The following is a 20,212-nucleotide window of genomic DNA, read 5'->3' on the forward strand; positions in this document are numbered from 1 at the left end:
ATGTGCACATTTTAATGGAATAGTAAAGAAAATGAGCAATTCTTAATTCTTATTCTTAACTATTGTAATTTGACTAAGGGCCCTTTCACACCTACCTTGTTTGGTCTGGATTTTCGGACTTTTCAGTTTGGTCCGAATCAAAATTACAAGTTTGAAACCTCCCCCGGACCACAGTCCAGACCAAACAGACGATATTTGATCAGAAGAAAGGAGGTAGCCTCCGTCCGGATCAAACTGAACAAAGGTTCGGTTCGTTTCTAGTGTGAAAGCATGGTTCGGTATGGTTCAGACTTTCTTTAAATTTAAACAGGAAGTTCCTGTTTATATTTAAATATTATAATGTTATTTTTAAATTTCATCTAGGCTATATTGATTATGACAAGTGAAAAGATTTGCAATATTTCAAAAGACAGAAGGTCAGAAATGATTTTGACCTCTTCATTAAGTTTTGCTTTGTAGAAAGCCTTTCTTTAAAGTGAATTTATTTTGTATAAATTGTATCTTAATTTTAATCAATGTTTCATCAGCCAATTGCCTGGATTTAATAAATAAGTAGCAAATATAGCAAACAATAATCATGACATGGAGGCGCGGGAGCGATCACTTGCATTGCTCTTGAACAGGTCTCATAAATAAACCGAAACTCAGTAGGTTACTTGCCTCACAGACATGAGAAATATGTGTAAAGAAAGCTTGAAATGTCCACTTTTGAACGAAACAATTAGAAACTAAAAGAAATAGTCAAGCAATGCGCACTGTTCACTAGTGGCAATGATATGCGTCTGTTCATTCATTCTAGTCAAAGACGCTGACGTCAGACGCATGTCCGTTTACAAACCAATCAATGTCAAGATGCAGTTCACATAGATGATGACGACAGGACGCAAGTATGTCATGTATAGTTCTTTAGTGCGCTTGCATAATTGCAATGTGAAACCAAAACCAAAACTACATCAATAAAATGTATCAAAACATGAACTTTGGTTCGGACCTTGGTGCAGACTTTCTGGTGTGAAGACGCCCTAAGTTGCTGATAATAACTAAATCAACAACACTTAACACAAGCCTTGAATTCAACTTAACGATTCCAGTTCCTTATTGATTTCATTAACATTCCCCTGATTCTCTGTTCATTGTGAGTTGGACATGAAAGTATTTGTGGTTCAGTGAGTAAGTCAAGAACCATTCTGAATGAGTCACTTGATTGATTGATTCAAATCGGTAACTAAGTTGCATCCGAAATTGCAATCTCTGGATATGTTCTCTTTTTGAGTAAGTACTTCCTTCACTGCTATATGTTAGTATGAAATCTGGAAGTACTTCATTAAAATTAGTTGCATCGCTTTAATGCCATCCACAAATTCGCTCCTGTGGCCTCATAGGATTGTGAGTTGTCCATTGGATACAAGTTCACAATCTCGCCAGAAATAGTAGGCCATCCGGGTACTTTTTGCTAATAGACATGTATACATAGATTCCTCATTAGTGACTGTTTCTATGGGCCGCTATACGTAAGCCCTCCAACATAATGGAACGGTCAAAGCCGTTGGTCATAAGCACTTGAAAGCAAGTTGAATGTGCGTCTGCAACCATAGTTATTCACAAGTATCTATATCTGCAATAGAATACAGCAGATGATTTTCATAGGATTTAGATTATCATTAATGTTAGATTTTCTGCATCTGCTAAAAGACTTTGGTTAAAGCGCTTATAAATATTATTGATCATAAGAGAACCTTACATACAAATTGCTCTTAGCGTTTAATGAAAGCAGTGAACTGATTATAAACATCCTCAACTGTGATAGGTAATCTTAGTCAAATGAGTATCTGCATCTATGTTTTATGCCTACCATTTAATGAATACAGTGAATGTAGACATACTACTCTTTTCACATCCTGTTTCTGACCTAATATATAATATGGAAATATGCATATTCGGATGCAGCCTAAGTTTGAAACCAATTTGTAAGTATTTTGATCAATTGATTAAAAGACTCATAAAAGTCATTTGTTTACAATAAAGATAACACTAGTGCTGTGTGTTTTACCGTCGAGAAGAACACAACAAAAACATGTTGTCTACTTACTGTACAGTATGTCTTTATTGTCTTTGTATGACTCTCAATCTTTCTCCTTCATAACATTCAATTCAATCTGATTGATTGCCAAGGAATTTAGTTGAAAATAGCAAAATGCAGTTCACTCATTTATTTTAGTAGTTTATAGTGTAGCTAGACTTTCAAATTATCTTCCTCAACACTGTATGTACCTGCTTTGCGATCAAATTAAAGCACAGATTACCATTTATCTTCAATTTAAACCAAATTTAGTAGTGCAGCTCCAAGCTATAAAATGCAATAGCAGTAATGGCCATCATTCCCATTATCTCTGAAGATTTCCAGCTGATTTGCAGATTCCAGCACAGGCATATGATATCAGTGGTTCATGGATCATTACTATACATCCCATTACTCAAGCATCTTTTAAAGAACAATTCAAAACATATGCAGCTATTCATTTAATCAAAGCCCCTTTAGAAACATGATTAACCAAACAAACAACCTGCATTGAACACATGCCCTCAGAGAAAACAGGGAGTGTGCATCCTAAAGTACATTTCATGCAAATAAAAGGAAGAGTAGCACTCACTGGTCCTGTAAAACGAAGTCAGTGTTTTCTGAGGAGATGTGTCCCGTCACAGGATGCCTGAACGTTGTCGTCCTCTGGTTGTGGCTGCATTCGAGAAAAAGAAAAAGTTGGGAGATGAGGGAAATGGGGAAAAATGACAAGAGAAGAAAAACAAATTGAGCAATCCAATATTCTTCATGTTTAATTTGGCATTTCCCTTCCCCGCTGCGGGTACTGTAGCCGTAAGAGCAACATTCTACAGGAATACACCAAGTTTGAGGAATTTGATGACTTTCCCGCAGAATGTGTGGCAGTGCTGAAGCCTGGCCAAGCCCACTCATATTATTTAACACAAAGTGTGGGGCTAAGCACAAACTGCTGCAGAAACTTTATTGATTTCAATTACACAGGGTCATTCACTGTTTTAACTAGGGCATTAAAACATCTCACTGTCATCAGGTGTAATAAGACAGAGACAGGGGGGCTTCTAAGGGTGAGAGGACTGTGAAATAATATGCCTGCTGTCATCGATTCAGTTATTCATTTTTTCTTCACGCCGTTTCTTCGGCTGAAAGAGAGCGAGTGGTTATATGATGACTAAGGAGACCCTCAGTGAGTTAATGTGCTCCTCTATGAGAAGAAAAAGTTCCACCTCAAGTCACTTATCTGCCTATCATCATATCCATTATGTATAAAAAAAAAAGCTATGTTAAGTCGCATTGCCTCAGTGACTCTCTGTGGACTTTCATAACCGCATTGGCTTATATATGCAGTTAAAAGAACAGACATAGTCTTGCTTCAGGTGTGCTAGCAATCATCTAGCCAAGTGAAGACGTCCTTCACGGTGCGCAGAGGTTTGAACAGATGTTAGCGTTTTCTGTCAACGCTGTTCTCCTTTGCTTCTCGATAGAAAAGTAAACGAGTAGTAAGTCAAGGCAGTAAAAAGAGTCATACAGTAAAAAGATAAGTACTTTAACATTTCAAAAAAAGCATGAATTAAACTTCAGAGCTAAGGTAGAGGGCAAGATTTCCCAGTGAATTATGACAAGTCTGTTCCAGACACAAATATCATACAGCTTTAGAAGACAATACAAGGTTTGCGTTTTATGGAAAAGTGTTATTGTAACTAAAACTATTTAATTGTAATTTAAATAAAATACAAATATTACAACCCCAAATCAGAAAAAGTTGGGACAGTATGGAAAACGCAAGTGATTTCTAAATTTACTTTGACTTGTATTTCATTGCAGACAATATGAACACAAAATATTTCATGTTTTGTCTGGTCAACTTCATGTCATTTGTAAATATGCATCCTTTCCTGTCATTCAGACCTGCAACACATTTCAAAAAAAGTTGGGACAGTAAAGCATTTACCACTTTGTAATGTTGCCATTCCTTTTCACAACACTTAAAAGACGTTTAGGGACTGAAGACACCAAGTAATGAAGTGTTTCAGGTGTAATTTTGTCCCATTCTTCCTGCAAACAAGTCTTAAGGTGGGCAACAGTACGGGGTCTTCGTGCGCTTCAAAATGCGCCACACATTCTCTATTGGAGACAGGTCGGGACTGCAGGCAGGCCAGTCAAGTACCCGTACCCTCTTCCTCCGCAGCCAGGACTTTGTAATGTGTGCAGAATGTGGTTTTGCATTGTCTTGTCGAAATATGCATGGACGTCCCCGGAAAAGATGTCTTCTTGAAGGCAGCATATTATGCTCCAAAATCTCTATGTACTTTTCAGCATTAATGGTGCCTTCAAAGAAGTGCAAGTTACCTTTGCCAAGGGCACTGACACAACCCCTTACCATGACAGACCCTGGCTTTTGGACTTGTTGCTGGTAACAGTCTGGATGATCCTTTTCTTCTTTGGTCCGGAGCACACGGTGTCCATTCCTCCCAAAAAATACCTGAAATACTGATTCATCTGACCACAGTACACGTTTCCACTGTGTGATGGTCCATCCCAGATGCCTCCGAGCCCAGAGAAGTCGACAGCGCTTCTGGACACTGTTAACATAGGGCTTCCTTTTGGCACAGTACAGTTTTAACTGGCATTTGTGGATGTAACTACGTATTGTGGTACTTGACAAAGGTTTGCCAAAGTAGTCCTGAGCCCATGTGGTGATATCGCTTATAGATGAATGACGATTCTTGATGCAGTGAATTTGAGGGATCGTAGATCACCGTTCTTCAGCTTAGGCTTGTGCCCTTGTCCTTTACGCACTGAAATTCCTCCAGATTCCTTGAATCTTTAAATTATGTTGTGCACTGTTGAATGTAAAATATCCAAATCTCTTCCTATCTTTCTTTGAGGAACATTGTTTTTAAACATTTCAATAATTTTCTCACGTATTTGTTGGCAAACTGGCAATCCTCTGCCCATCTTTGCTCCTAAAGGATTAGACCTTTCTTGGATGCTGCTTTTGTACCAAATCATAATTACAATCACCTGTTGACATCACCTGTTTCAAATCACATCATTATTTAACCATTTCACCTCATTACTAGCCCTAAATTGCTCCTGTCCCAACTTTTTTTGAAATGTGTTGCAGGTCTGAATGACAGGAAAGGATGCATATTTACAAATGACATGAAGTTGACCAGACAAAACATGAAATATGTTGTATTCATATTGTCTGCAATGAAATACAAGTCAAAGTAAATTTAGAAATCACTTCTTTTTTTCTTTTTTTTTGCGTACTGTCCCAACTTTTACTGATTTGGGGTTGTAGATGAAAAACAAACTTGCCTTGGCAAATAATTTAAATAAAATAAGTTGAATTTGAAGAACTAAACTTACTAACACTTAAGCTGAAATAAATATAAATTAAAGCTAAATAGAAATATTAAAAAAAACCGGTTACACTTTATTTTAAGAATACTGTTACAGTGTAATTATCCATTTAAGTACTGAGTAATATTAATGTACTATGTGTATAGGGTTATGGGTTTGTTTTAGGATTAATTGCATATCATTATGCATAATTTAAAGTGATTGATATAGTAACTGCATGTAACAAGGAAACAAAAAACTAATACAAATTACAATAACATAATATTACTGTGGTCTGATATACCAGTGTACAAAGTGACTTTCATTCCAGGGAAGCAACAGCACTTATTATTCTGGTTTGAAGATGTTTAAATACAAGGCAAGCAACACTGAATATAAGATAATTAATTTTTTTCTCTTAGCACTTAGTTGACTAGAAAGGAAATTACATGAGCTGGACTCGAGCCTATACTGCCCGCATGAGCAGCACGGCTCAGAATGTGCTCTAACCGCCATACAAGAAATTATCATCAGCAAGAGATCTATGTCAGCATTCCAAAAACAGACCCTTATTAGCCTTCCTAAACTTATGGTGGTGGCACGTTCATCATGACCAATAAACTCAGGCATGCTCCTTTCACAGTACACTGTCAGATTTAACAGGCTGTGGAAAACACTTCTCTGCCTCTGCGGAACATGTCATCATACACCCCCAGTGACACAACATTGTCAAGTTCATTCTCCACAGGAATCCGGAACAAATGTCCTCAAAAGACAGTTCTGCTGAATGCAAACATACGTCTCCAAACACAAGCTTTTATCTCTAATCGAACATTTAGTGCATCAGGAAACTCCGCCGCATAAAAGCTTTTCAGTGCATCAAAGAACACTTGACATAAAAGCATGTCCAACAAAGCCTTCACTACAACAATGGTTTTATCTATCTTGTTGCAGCCCAGTTCCTGAATAAACATGAAGTCAATCCTGCCAACTCATCTGTGAAATTATATATGTAATGATCAATATCATCACAGGAAAACCAAATAAAAATTGAAATGCAAGACAAATATTCAATGGAATATAGTAAAACCGTAGTAACACTATGAAACTCAAAACACATCGATAAAACCTATATAAAAACACAAATATTAGCAAATAATGTTTGATAAAGCACTGGAACCGACAGAAGTGCTCCTAAAACGCAGTGTCCCCGGTTTACCAGTAAGCTTGGTCCGTCCATCATTGTAATGTAAACTAAAAGACCCTCCTCTGAAAGGTTCTTCATCATTACAGGGCTTTCAGCTCTTTCTTGGGCAGCCTGACTGCAGCCAGGCCTCTTTTTTTATTTATGCCATCCACATCTAAGGGGAGTCAGCCGCAGGCCTGCCATCAGACTCCATTAAATTACATTTGGCATTTCTAAGAGAATTTTCCAGACTTCATGCACCTATGGAGTCAATGTGAGTTAGGTATAAGAAGCTGAATAAGGCATTTTAATGGATTATAATAGCTGGATTTGATTTCACAAAGTGGTTTTAAACCACAATCATTGTAGGATGCATGACTAAAATAACAATGGAAAAAAAGCAAACCAACACCGACATTACTAAAAAAAGAAAAAAAAAGAAAAAGAAATACAACTCCTGTGACCCCACAATACAGATTGTATCGTGTTAAACAGTCTGTTGAAGTCATTCATTATTAGTGTTGATTATCTGAGAAGCGAGAAGCAGCTCTTTATGTCACATTCAGTAAAACAGGCCAGAAGTGGAACCTGTACAAAAAACGATGATGCACGCAAGACACTGTACCTCGCTCAGTCGTCATCAGCCTGGCAGGCACAGTTTGGTGCACCTTCCTGTGATGGGCTACAAAAACAAGCACATTTCCTGATTTCCTCTTGCCCTAGCTTTGTTCCCAAAGCATCATGCACTTTGCTAAACTGCATTGGCCCTATACAATAGTTTTGCTATTTTCCACTGTTAATTAGGAATCTGCATTCTTTAGCCCTTTTGTTCTCATCTTATTACTTCCGAACTACTTGCTACGGAATTCCCTGCATTAGCATTGGAGGATAAACAAAATGGCAAACAGTAGCACTGTTTGTTTAGCCATGATGCAGGTTTGAGGGAAAGCAGCCTATGACATTATGAATGATGATCATGATCATGAATTAGATTGCTGCTTTGTCTTAATTCTAGTGACAAGAAAAATGGAAATGTATATGATTAATAGGACAAAGTGGATAAGGTGTGTCTACCCCTTTATAAATGAAACCATGAACAATTTGTCACATGATAGGAATATATTTCATTTTATATTTAGACATGATCACAATTATTTTTTTCTCGTTTTTGTTCTTGATTAAATAAAATGAATATTAACGTTTCTTGAAAAAAAAAAGGCAAAATTTGACAATATTCAGAACGTTATTTTATTATTATTTAATTTTTTATATAAATAACAAATACCTTTTGGGAATGTAAATTGTTCATGTTTTGCCCACTGGTTCAACTTACCTCTTGACATGAAAGAGCTTATTACTAATGTAAAGAGATGAAGTATGTAAAGGACACCCAATCAAACTGACATTTTATTAAACATACCATTAAATTATTGAGTGAAATGATTTGCTAAAAAGACAGACAACACGTATACATCCAGTATTAGAGACACCACAAGCATGCTGACAGTCAAGTGCAAGAAGTTGTGAAGTGGTGCAGTCTGGCCTGTTTATATTCAGTAGATAAAAGTCCACATAGAGAAGTATTACCTCATCTCTCAACTCCCCTTGTACTATAACAGCTTTTACCCATGGGATGAACATATCATTTGGTATCTCACAAGAGCAGAACGGGCGATTGTGAAACTAAAAGACATGTTTATACAGAGGAAAAAACAACACATTATTTAACAAAACTGCTGATAACAGTATAGCTACACAGAAGACACTGATTTCTCCTAGTCCTGCAAATCAAGTCATAATGCAGGACTAAAGCTCATTTGCAATACCACTGCATTACTGGTAATATTAAGGTATGTATTTCAAAAGAGGTCTAAAGGAAGACAATCTGAAATCATTATCTTAAGGGTATGTTCATTTACACAACAACAGTTTTTGGGGCCTGAAAACGCAAGCTTTTGAAAACGGGTTTTAAAGGGTTAGTTCACCCAAAAATGAAAATTCTGTCATTAATTACTTACCCTCATGTCGTTCGACACCCGTAAGATCTCCGTTGATCTTCGGAACACAAATGAAGATATTTTAATTGAAATCTGATGGCTCTGAAAGGCCTCCATTGGCACAATGCACGGTTCACTCTCAAGACCCTTAAAATGTACTAAAGACGTCGTTACAAAGTCCATCTCACTACAGTGGTTCTACAATCACTTTATGAATCGGCGAGAATAGTTTTTGTGCACAAAAACCCCTAAATAATGACTTCTATAGTGATGACGATTTCAAAACACGGCATCATGAAGCTTCGAAGCGTTATGAATCAGTGAGTCAAATCATGATTCGGATCGCGTGTCAAACCGCCAAACTGCTGAAATTTGGCGATCCAAACTGCTGATTCGACTCAGTGATTCATAACGCTTCGAAGCTTCATGATGCCGTGTTTTGAAATCGACTATATAAGTCGTTATTTAGGGGTTTTTTGCGCACAAAAACTATTCTTGCCGATTCATAAAGTTATTGTAGAACCACTGTAGTGAGATGGACTTTGTAACGACGTCTTTAGTACCTTTTAAGGGTCTTGAGAGTGAACCGTGCCATTGAGCCAATGGAGGCCTTTCAGAGCCATCAGATTTCAATTAAAATATCTTCATTTGTGTTCCGAAGATGAACAGAGGTCTTACGGGTGTCGAACGACATGAGGGTAAGTAATTAATTAATTAAAAGACAGAATTTTCATTTTTGGGTGAACTAACCCTTTAAAGTCCAAGGTTTTGAAAACGATACCTTTACCGCCTCCATGTAAACAACAAAAACGTGAATTTGTGAAAACAGTGACGTCATGCACATGTATTCATTACATGTTCACGCATGCGTATTACGTGTTCGCAGGGTGTTTCTTGATGAAGTGACATCGCCAACTACTTACCTGGCATGCAAGCCTTTTTAGTCATTTTCGCAGATCCATGTGAACGGGGATTGTCTGTTTTTAGTACATCGTTGTCATGTAAACATACCCTAAAAAGTTGGAATTGTTTATATGTTCATCTGGTTTTATGGTCTTAAAACCTACACTTTTAAAAATAAAGGTTCTTCATTGGCATATGGTTCCATGAAGAACCTTTAACATCCATGATGGAACCTTTCTAGTTCTATTGCACAAGAGTTTCTTTAGAGTGGAAAAACTTTCTTGAGATTCTTTTAGGAACAGTTCATTGAAAGGTTCTTTGGGAAACCCAGAATGGTTATTCTATGAAATTGCTGTGAAAACATTGATGTTTATGTAAATGATGTGTTTCTACAATGGTCACCTCAATGCCACATGAAAGCACACTACAAAAACACATTTTGGCACACAAAGCCAAATCAAGATAGCATTATCACAAAGCACTATCAAGGGTGTCTGTAATGAATTAAATGTGGTTTCTTTGCCTGATTAACCACATTACACTCCCCACCCAACTTAAAAATAGCAATAACAAAAATAACAGAGCTTAGAAGTTTAACGTTTTAACTTTATTTTCACAGTCTATTTTCTCAGCTGTAAAATTATTTTACCAAGCAGGCTGCACGGTTATAAAAAATGTTCAATAAGATTTATGTTTTCTCATTGCAGATATTCAGAGTCCAACGGTCAGCTAGCGGGCTGTACCAAGTTTCACAACGAACAACAAGCTCAGGGGTAAATTTGGTGCATCTGATAAAGATTAAGACCTCTTAGCATCAGAGTTCAAGCAGCAGCACCATGGCATTCTCACCTAGACGCTGTACTATACCAGGGGAACAGAGTCAAGACACTTTTACACTAGGTAAACACAAAGTTCCGGATGTTCTCATTCAACCTCATGTTCAACTCTTTTTCTTTAGCTGCAGCCCTAAAGTTGTCTCACCTGCCAGAGCGCAGTCGATTATCGACTTCCTCCTGGGCTCATTCCACCAGTCGGGTTTGTCCTCCGAAGCGGTGGCAGGATGAGAGAAGAGCTCTGATGGGAAAGTTGAAATCCTGCTGAAGTGAAGCAGCCAAAGCTCTCCAATCTCCACAAGTTCTCCTGAGAACAGCCTGCCAGAAGTTTCACTCAACACAAAGTATTTGACGACTGTTCAGAGATCAAACTCTTTCATGACCAGAACCGAGCTCAGCTACACAGCTTATCAGATCTACCCTCTTTTCTCTAACTTTCCCTCCCTCCCGCTCTCTCTCTCCCTCTCTCTCTCCCTCTCTCTCTCTCTCTCTAACTCCCACATTCTCTGTATCTTGCCAAACTACAGCCCATTAATGAGGACGTCAGGGGACAGAAAACTAAATTGGGAGGCGTTTCTGTGACAAAATAAATATTTCCTTATCTGAGCATCATAACCCATAACCAACCCGGCTTTAATCGCACCAGCCCTCCCAGAAAGCATCTATTGTTTCTATTGTACTGCCAGATTTTCCTGGCAAAAGCATACAGCTGAATTGTTATAGTTTTGAGAGTTTCCTGTGCAAAAAATGAGGGGAAAACCCTGATGATTTGACAACATCACTGCAAACATGTCATTTTATTGTCAATTTGACCATATATGACAGCATACAGAGGAATGTTTCCCCCTTCGTTAACCAAAACCTTGTTCTGAGTCAAGGCACACACCACTGCACCTGCATCAGATTCTCTCCAACAGCATGTTTGCCGCATTTCAACCTACTGGCCAGACTGTGGGCTGTAAATACTACTAGGTTAACTCACAAGTGATAAAACATGGAGGTATGCAGACCAGGAAAGCAGGTGTTATTTGCACAACTCTAAAGCAAATATTGAATTAGATACCCAGAAAAAAAAAAACATTCAGCTCAATGGAACAATGGCCTTTAGAGCCTTATTTCAATAACCCTTGCACATTTAAAAAAAAGTTTAAAAATGCATTTGGATGTGAAACTGAGTTTTTTTTTTATAAATATGTATATTTGTACAGTAAAAAGTAAAAGGTAAACAGTAAAAGGATTAGATTTTTTTTTTAATGGTGTAACAAAAACACTGAATAAAATAAAGCCTAAGTCAGCAGCAATAATAAACACTTTACACAACTTTGTACAAAACACGTCACATTAAGCATGCATTTCACTAAGAAATACACTCTAGTACACTATAGTAATCTACAGCTTTATGAACGTTATACATCTTAGTCAAGAGGAGAGACTGAAGAAGAAAAGATCAATTGTAAGAGGAAAGCACTGTGGGATTTGGTTGCTCAGCCTTTCAGAGAATTACTTTAACTGTGCCATTTTTTTGTCCAATTGCATTTCATTTTTACAGGCGGGTTTCACTGGATGATTTTAAAGCTTTTATATAGCGTATTTAAAAAGCATTTTTACAGAGTTCTGGATATCTCTAGAGATATCTTTAAGGGCTATGGAGGAGTCACAAATATATAAAAGGATTGTCAATCAAATAAACATTTTAAAAGTAATAAAGACAATTCGAATTTTTAATATTTGCTAAGATTTTGATAATAAATCACACTAAATTAACTAATTTAGTTATTTATTTAAAAAAGAAGACATTGAATTACAATTGCAAAAACTATTAAAATGGAGCTATCAATTGAGATATCAATGTATACCTTGGCATGAATGTAAATGTACAGTAAAGCACTTCTGTCAAATTCATGAAATGTGAACATTAAACCAGCCGGAATATATCCGCAATTGTCTCTCGTCAACATTTTTGATCCTATTTGGAGTCTAACCAACAACAGTGACTGCTCTTTTCCTGTTAGTGGCATCGAGCACCTCTCTCTGACTGTCCTTTCATTAACGGCCCCTAATCTGCTACTGAGTGACATCATGATCCCGGCCCCTCATGAGTGAGACATCCCTCCTAAAAAAGGCTTTGCAAGGTGCTGTCACTGTGGTACAAAAAAAGACAATCCTTCTACCCCAAGCTTCCTTGATACAAAAGACAGATTTCCAATAGAAGAAAATAATGCACATAAAATGACCTCACAGGCCCAAACAAGCCTCAGACTATAAAGGACATTAACAGAGCTCACCGTGTTCATTACACAGCACATTTCAAAGGATAGCACCCAACACTGAAGAGCACCCCAGCAGAAAGCTAATTAGAGCGAAGTGAAAGGACAAGGGTCCCGGAACAACGAATGGGAGATTTAGTTGAACACAAACACAAATACTGTTGTTCGCTCCGCCTGGTTGCTCACAGGCTCAGCTGCTGTACCCAGTTCAACGAGCAGCGTGATGGACTGACAATGATGTATCAAGCAAGCAGTGAGTGTAAAGAGAGTCTCAAAAAAGAATGAATGCTAAGTGAGACATAATTACCAAAATGATTAGGTCAATTTCCTACACAAACAAACAGTTAAAGCGAGGACAACTACCCCGTCATAACTCATAAAATATCAAACCTCTAATTACGCAGAAAATAAACCCACATGTTTTTGATGTAACCCATTTAATTTCAGACAAAACAGATTGAATGAAAATCTGATCCGGCGCTTTGCTCGCTAACAGAGCATTACCATGACAACATTTGCTCAGATGAACTCCTTCGGATTTCAAAGCCCCCAGAAAAGTGCGTTCCAGAGCGCCTGGAGGGGAAACTCTGGAAAGATCTTCAAAGTTTGGGAACAGCTAACAAAACAAAAGTTGAAGAAGCTGAACCCTTGGCCTTGAAACGGTCTACATCCTCGTTTATGAGATAGAGCTTCCTATGGTCAGCACTTCTGTGGAGTCTTTTAATAGCCTAATATTAACAAGCCCATCAAACGCTTTGTCATTAGTCGGCAAAAAGTCTTAGTTAAATAACTACTGATCAACAAAGCACTATACACACCCCTCTTTGTCCATATACCGAGATCTTCACAATGGCCTGAGGGAAAAGATTCGCCCATAGGAATATGGCAGCATCAGCACTTCCATCACTTCACTGGCACAAAATTAGCTTGCTAATAAATATTTATAAAGAACTATTTCGCAGCAATTTATCACACAAATAGCTGTTTTATGGCCACCCAGTCAGTCACAATGAAATGAATTTTAAAGGCTCTTAGAAGATCAATAGCGACAGCAATTTGTGTTGGGGCGAAAAAAAAGTTGAAGTTACCTGGAAAGAAGAAGAATGGGGGATCGATAGTGAGTTCTGCAAAATCACAGGGAAATAATTAGTGAAACACACCCAAACCTGCTTTATCTAAATCAGGAACAATGACCTGTGCCGAGTTCATTAAGAAACTCTATCTGTGGTGACCCCAACAACAGCCTACAACATGCCTCCTTTGTCCATATCAGCTTGGCAGTTGGCACAGCCTCTCAAACCAAACCAACCTCTCTGCCAAACATTGATTCAGTTTAGCTTACTGTTCACGTAGCAGAGGCATAACCTTAACAAAATCATCATGTAACTTTTATGGGCTTTGCTAACACATATGGCAAGACGGGACCTAATGACAGGAGAGACAGAATGACACAGACATGAGTGGTTTTGATAAGTAATTCTGAGCCAAACAAATGTCAAGACAGGCAGAAAAACAAATTAAAATCACAAACCATAAAGTTTGCACGTCAATCAACCAATATAAACCGACAGATGCCACCATGTCTAGGTTTAGTACCTCAGCATCTGCAGTAATAGCTGCAGGATAGATATTGCATGCCCTGAGCAGAGCAGCAGAACATAAGGATATCTTCATCTTTATTCAGTCATGTCAACATTTGCATTCTAAATACATAGAAAAGAATCTTACAATAAACAAATAAAGTATCATACAAAAATGTCATAGTGGTGACTATTCAAAATCATAAGCTGTTCCAAGCACTGCAGTAACAAACTTGTTTTTGCAATCAGGACAGAACACAAGATGCATATGCTTGTGATACTGTGATTATGTTCCTTCCTTTGAGACCGCAATTAATCATGGTTGATAATGTGATAATGCACAACATCTTTTGGCTTCTTTCGCCTTCCATGGCTTGTTACCCATGATGTGCATACTAAACGATTGTCATCAGCTCTAAACTTTCTTGGACACTTAACATTATTAATGGTTTTATGGTCACTTTTGAAAGGTAGTGTACACATATATACTGTACAAAAAATAATAATTAAAAATTAAAAGTAGTTTTTTTGGAGTGCATTTTACAAGAGAACACTATTTCAGTCTTTCAACTTCAAAATTTCAGGTTTAATTCAATGCGTTACTTGCAGACTTCTTTGTAATTATTTGTGAAATTTACTAGCAATTTATGATTGAAAATTGTTTCTATACAATTTTTTTCAGAGCACACAGAGATATTTTACAAAGGTGATAACGCAATCTTCTTTACAACTGCGTTCTCTGGGCTTGAATAAGGTATTGAAAGATTGTGGTATTCGGTAATCTGGCGCAGCTAACCAGTAATGACAAACTGACTGGACCGCACATTTGTCGCAGTAATAAGGAAGCATGTGGTCTGTAGTCTTAGACAGCCCCAGGCACCACATCACCACTGCCCTCCAAATGAGGCTGTCATAGAGTGAAATTAGAAACACTGATACTGATTATAAATAATGCTGCAGATTAAATTCACGGGTGCTGTGGGAAAAAAAATTTGGAAAAAGTATCAAATTCCATTTTAAACGCAAACACTCAGGTTAATTTTTCTTTGTAAATAGGACTGTTCCTACTTAAGATTTAAATCCCCCCTGTGTTTTGCACTAGGCTGAGAGCACAAACTATAATTCTTTTTTCTTTCAAAAGCCAAGTAATCAACAGCAATGGGATCCACTTAATAAACATGGATCAGCAACAGGAACACACACAAGAATTAGTTACGGCACATAAAAGTTAAAAGGAGGCACTTGTTTCCTCTTCAAATGTCTGGAAATCCTGGCCTATTAGTCTGGGACAAAATACCTAGAAAAGTCACATTGGATGAAGGCATCAGAGACAAGCAGCCAAATCATACATAGCACTACTACCTCCTGTTTTAATTGGACTAAAGTGACTGGAAATGAAAAAGTAATAAACCCAGAACAAATATGCTAACCAAGAATGCATTTCCTTGTCATCTCCATTATTATAGTTCCTTATCAGATGTGGGTTTCATGTTATCCATATGTAAAACACTGAGCATTTGACTGCCTCAATATTCTTAGGATCTGTGATCTTGGAAGTGACCTGACCTTCGAGTGACCTGAGAAAATGTAAACCTGAGATTTAACTTGAGATGCAATACCTTCTTTCTGACTGTCGGAGGGAAAATGAGACAAAGATATGAGACAATACATTGTCAGCAGGGTGCTGCAGAGGGAAATACTGCTGTGACAGTTGTTCTTTGGGTATATAAACATGTTCCCGTGGACTCCATGCAGTCAACATCAGAGCGGCCCAGTAATATCTGCAGCAAGGACACAACCTCTGCAGGATAATAAAGAGTCATACAGGAAATATACATTCCTCTCAGGCCACATTCTTCCTACTAATAAGAGCTGTCAACTGTCCATCCAGAGAGCAGACACAGAGAATGCTAATGATGTAACTTTAATTCACCAACTCAAAACTCATCACAGATTTCCATTTTTAAGGACATTTTGTAGGGCATAATTTTGATATTGTTCCAAGTCTGGGGTCAGTAATATAATTTTCTTAAGAAATTAATTTTATTCAGCAAGGATGCATTAAACTAATTAAAAGTGAAAGTAAAGACTTATATAATGTTGCAAATTATTTAATTTCAAATAAATGCTGGTTTTGAACTTTCTTTTAAAACAATCCAGAAAAATGCATCACACATACATCTATATATATATATACACGTATATATATATATATATATATATATATATATATATATATATATATATATATATATATATATATATATATATATATATATATATATATATATATATATATATATATATATATATACACACGTATATATATATATACATATATATATATATATATATATATACATATATATACATATACATATACATACATATATATATATATATATATATATATATATTAGGGGTGTAACGGTACACGTATTCGTATTGAACCGTTTCGGTACAGGGCTTCCGGTTCGGTCCACGCGTGTACCGAACGGTTATGAATGTAATCTTTAACAGTTAACAGTCGGCTTCTTGTAAGGGTGGAACACACTTCAATCCGAGTTCCCACACGAACATATTAAGTATTCAGTCCATTTTATCATGAAATTCAAACGATAAATGACGTTTTGATGCTCTTTAATGTGCGTGACTGATCAGTGATCACTGAACACAGTTCAAGTGGCCGCGCGGCGCGCGCGCGTGAACGCGATCATTTGTGAAGGTGCACGCGTGTATCGAACGGTTATGAATGTAATCTTTAACAGTTCAGTCGGCTTGTTGTAAGCGCGGAACACACTTCAATCCGAGTTCCCACACAAACATATTAAGTATTCAGTTCATTTTATCACGAAATTCAAACGATAAATGCCGTTTTGACGCTCTATGTGGCGTGACTGGTCACTGATCACAGTTCAAGCGGCCGCGCGACGCGCACCCGCGTGAACGCGATCATCTGTGAAGGCGATCGATCATCTCTTACTAAAGAATAAACATGAATAACGATCTGAAGGTATGCTGAGGATACATTACAACTTACTGTCATGTATATATGTGGTGTATTCGCTATATCAGTGTTTCAACGGCGGAAAGACCTCAATATAACTGCTGTAAACTAAACAATGTCATGTAACGTTAGCATTACATTTACCTCAGGCAGTCATTCAGTGTCCACAGATTTATATTCACTAGAGAAATCAACTCTTTCACTAAATATGTGCACTATATTAGCCGTTATATTCATTATATTCTACTGAACCTGTTAGTGATGTCTTGATTATTTCATGCATGTTAAATAAACCTGTCATGAAAATGACAAACACTGTATATAAAGTACTATATTTCAACAACGATTTGGAGAAAAAAAAAATAATTATAATTAGATTTAGGAGTTAATGCCAAAACTGCCTTATGTGAAGTTTACATATTTCCACACAATGTGTTATTTGAGTGTTGATTATTATACCTAAAAATAAATAGCAACTGAATTTAGGCTAATAGTTTGGGCTCTGTGGTTAATCTTTAATATTAATGTGCAAGTAAGGGATCCCTATATAATTTACAGAAATATCTTAAATAAACTTTTAGATATAATTTAATTCATTCAAGGACAGACACTTTTTTTCCCCAGTAAACCACTGTCAAATATAAAAAATAAATAAAAAGCAATTTTGTAAATCTGCTGTACCGAACTCGTACCGAACCGTGACTTCAAAACCGAGGTACGTACCGAACCGTCAGTTTTGTGTACCGTTACACCCCTAATATATATATATATATATATATATATATATATATATATATATATATATATATATATATATATATATATATATATATATATATATATATACACACATATATATATACACACATATATATATATACACACACACACACACACACACACATTTTTATTAACATCCTGAACTCACTGAAGGTTACAGTCTGATATATAAAAAACAAGCTAACAAACAATTTTCATAGGAGATTTTCAACTATTTCAAAGGCTAACTCTAGGGAAAATTTAAGTCAAAGCAAAATCAAAGAAAAGTAACCCAGGGACAAAATCAAAGATGCCTAAAGCAGCACAGGAAGAATATGTCCCTCCTGTCATTCCTTAGGTCAAATGAAGGCACTAAATTATCTGTGTTTCTGTAACTTCAGACATCTCGTAATCTTGCAAAAGCTTTGCTTCCGACAAGCCCTCTGAGCAGTTTTCAGCTCATCTCTTTAGATTAGAAATGTTCAGTTTTGTGCTATTCTCAGGACACTCTGCAGTTGAGGTTTCGACAGGCGATGGCTTCAGTTCAGCCAAACACTTAGCTGCATTAAATCACTGATGGTTCTCTTCCAAATGTAAGCAACCTTGTCACAATGTTAGGCTCCGCGTTGCAATAAAACAGATTTACAGCAGGCAGAATACATCAATGGCATTAGAGCCAGGGTTCTGCAATGCCAAAAAACCCTGGTACCTATGGTCACACCAGGGATGGACTATTTTATTCCAAAAGGTTTCAAATCAGATGAGCCAAAAAATTACCATTTAGACTGTGAGCTCTTAGTTGTGGCTTTTAAAACAAGTTACTACTTCCTATTAGCGAAGTCAATGGGTCATTAGACTTTCTAGCAGTATAGCAACGATGCCTTAAACAGCCAACTATCATGTGGAAAAATTAAAACATTGTTTTCCTCCATCTAGGGACAGCTGTACTAAACAAACCCTTATAAAATGCTTATATGTTGCATGCAACAAAAGGACATTGTTCTTGTATTATTGTACGTCACAATCCATCAGACACTGATGCCATTAGACTGAATCCACAATGTGGAAGGAGAGGACGTTTATTTAAATGCAAATATTCCCGTCTCAAAGAACAAACAATGACTCATACTTATAGCTGCACATTGTTCTATCTGCAGGATGTCATACTGAGTGCTGTACCTGAGCAGCTGTTTTCTTGTAAGCATTTTCTTCTGGTTTGGTTTTTAATATGAAAAAATGAGCTCCCGGGTGTGATAATGACTGGCCAAAAGGATGGATATATATGTAATAGTGCTCTATAAAGTGTGCATTATATCATGGCGGGGACTTTCCATTGATCACCAATGTTTTTATAGCATTAACTGAAAAGTTGACTGGTCTACAATGTAGGCAAAATCTGACCTACACACACTCACATATTCAAACACTTACCAGTGACCACTCATGTTCACATCTGGATTATCCGTTTCATCTCTGGTCTAAATCTAAAGCTTGAGGGGAAAATGACCATAATCCCGGCAGAAATCATAAGTCATTCCAACTTTCTGAATCTTTATTAAGTCTAGAAAATCCTTGTTATATTGTTGATACTGAAAATATTCCTTCAGCAATATCCACTACGCATAAAGGCCAACACAATCCATTATGTATAAGGATATGTAGCTTACTCCAAAGCCCCAGACTCTCTGCACAGGACAATAAATAATCACTGAGTTCAAATGGAACCAGCACTAACAAGTCAATTAAAAAAAATCAATACACTGCCAACTCACGCTTAAGTCACAGAAGCCATAGGACTCTTGAGGTATTACAGTCTAAATGTTTGTAGTCACTGAAACTTTTCTAAATAGTCTAGGTTCTAGTTATGGAATCTGGATTCTTCTTCTCCTTTCAGTATATGGCATCAGGAATTCACCTACATTCACTGCAGTGCTGTAGTCTGGCATCTCCTGCTGTGCAGGGCCAGGGGTGAGTTGTAGAACAGACACAGGCTCTATTTTGACGGGCATTTAAGGACAGAGGCACAGATAATAGGATATAGCTGTCTGATAGCTGTCAGACACACTATTCATTTCAGTGAGAATGCCAGAAGTTTTTCTGTGTACCCTACAACTTAATAACGAAAAGAAAGGAAAAAGAGCCCATCCATTAGGCGAACCTTTTATCTTATATTTATAAAGGTGAAATGTGTATTGCTGTGCCACTAGATACAACAAGCAGAACTGCTTAAATACAGAGGAGTGAATTTCTGTCTCACCTGTCTGCCATTGGTCACA

General features: G+C 37.1%; 1 protein-coding gene across 4 annotated transcripts in view; it reads right to left on the reverse strand.

Annotated features, from left to right (window-relative positions):
- Positions 1-20,212, reverse strand: part of plekha7b (pleckstrin homology domain containing, family A member 7b) — a 139,404-nt gene that overhangs the window by 73,776 nt on the left and 45,416 nt on the right. For 2 of the 4 annotated variants that reach the window (XM_079810527.1, XM_079810526.1), the window contains exons 1-2: positions 10,472-10,831; positions 2,652-2,735 (exon numbers count right to left, since the gene is read on the reverse strand). Coding sequence is in view for 2 of the 4 variants with exons in the window: in XM_079810525.1 (XP_079666651.1) it covers positions 2,652-2,735 (84 nt within the window). In the remaining 2 variants the exon portion in view is untranslated. Of the gene's footprint in view, positions 1-2,651; positions 2,736-10,471; positions 10,832-20,212 lie in introns of those variants that run through there. The other 2 variants (XM_079810525.1, XM_079810528.1) reach the window with 1 other exon arrangement.

The sequence above is a fragment of the Gobio gobio genome, assembly GCF_949357685.1.
Source record: "Gobio gobio genome assembly, chromosome: 2".
NCBI lineage: Eukaryota > Metazoa > Chordata > Actinopteri > Cypriniformes > Gobionidae > Gobio > Gobio gobio.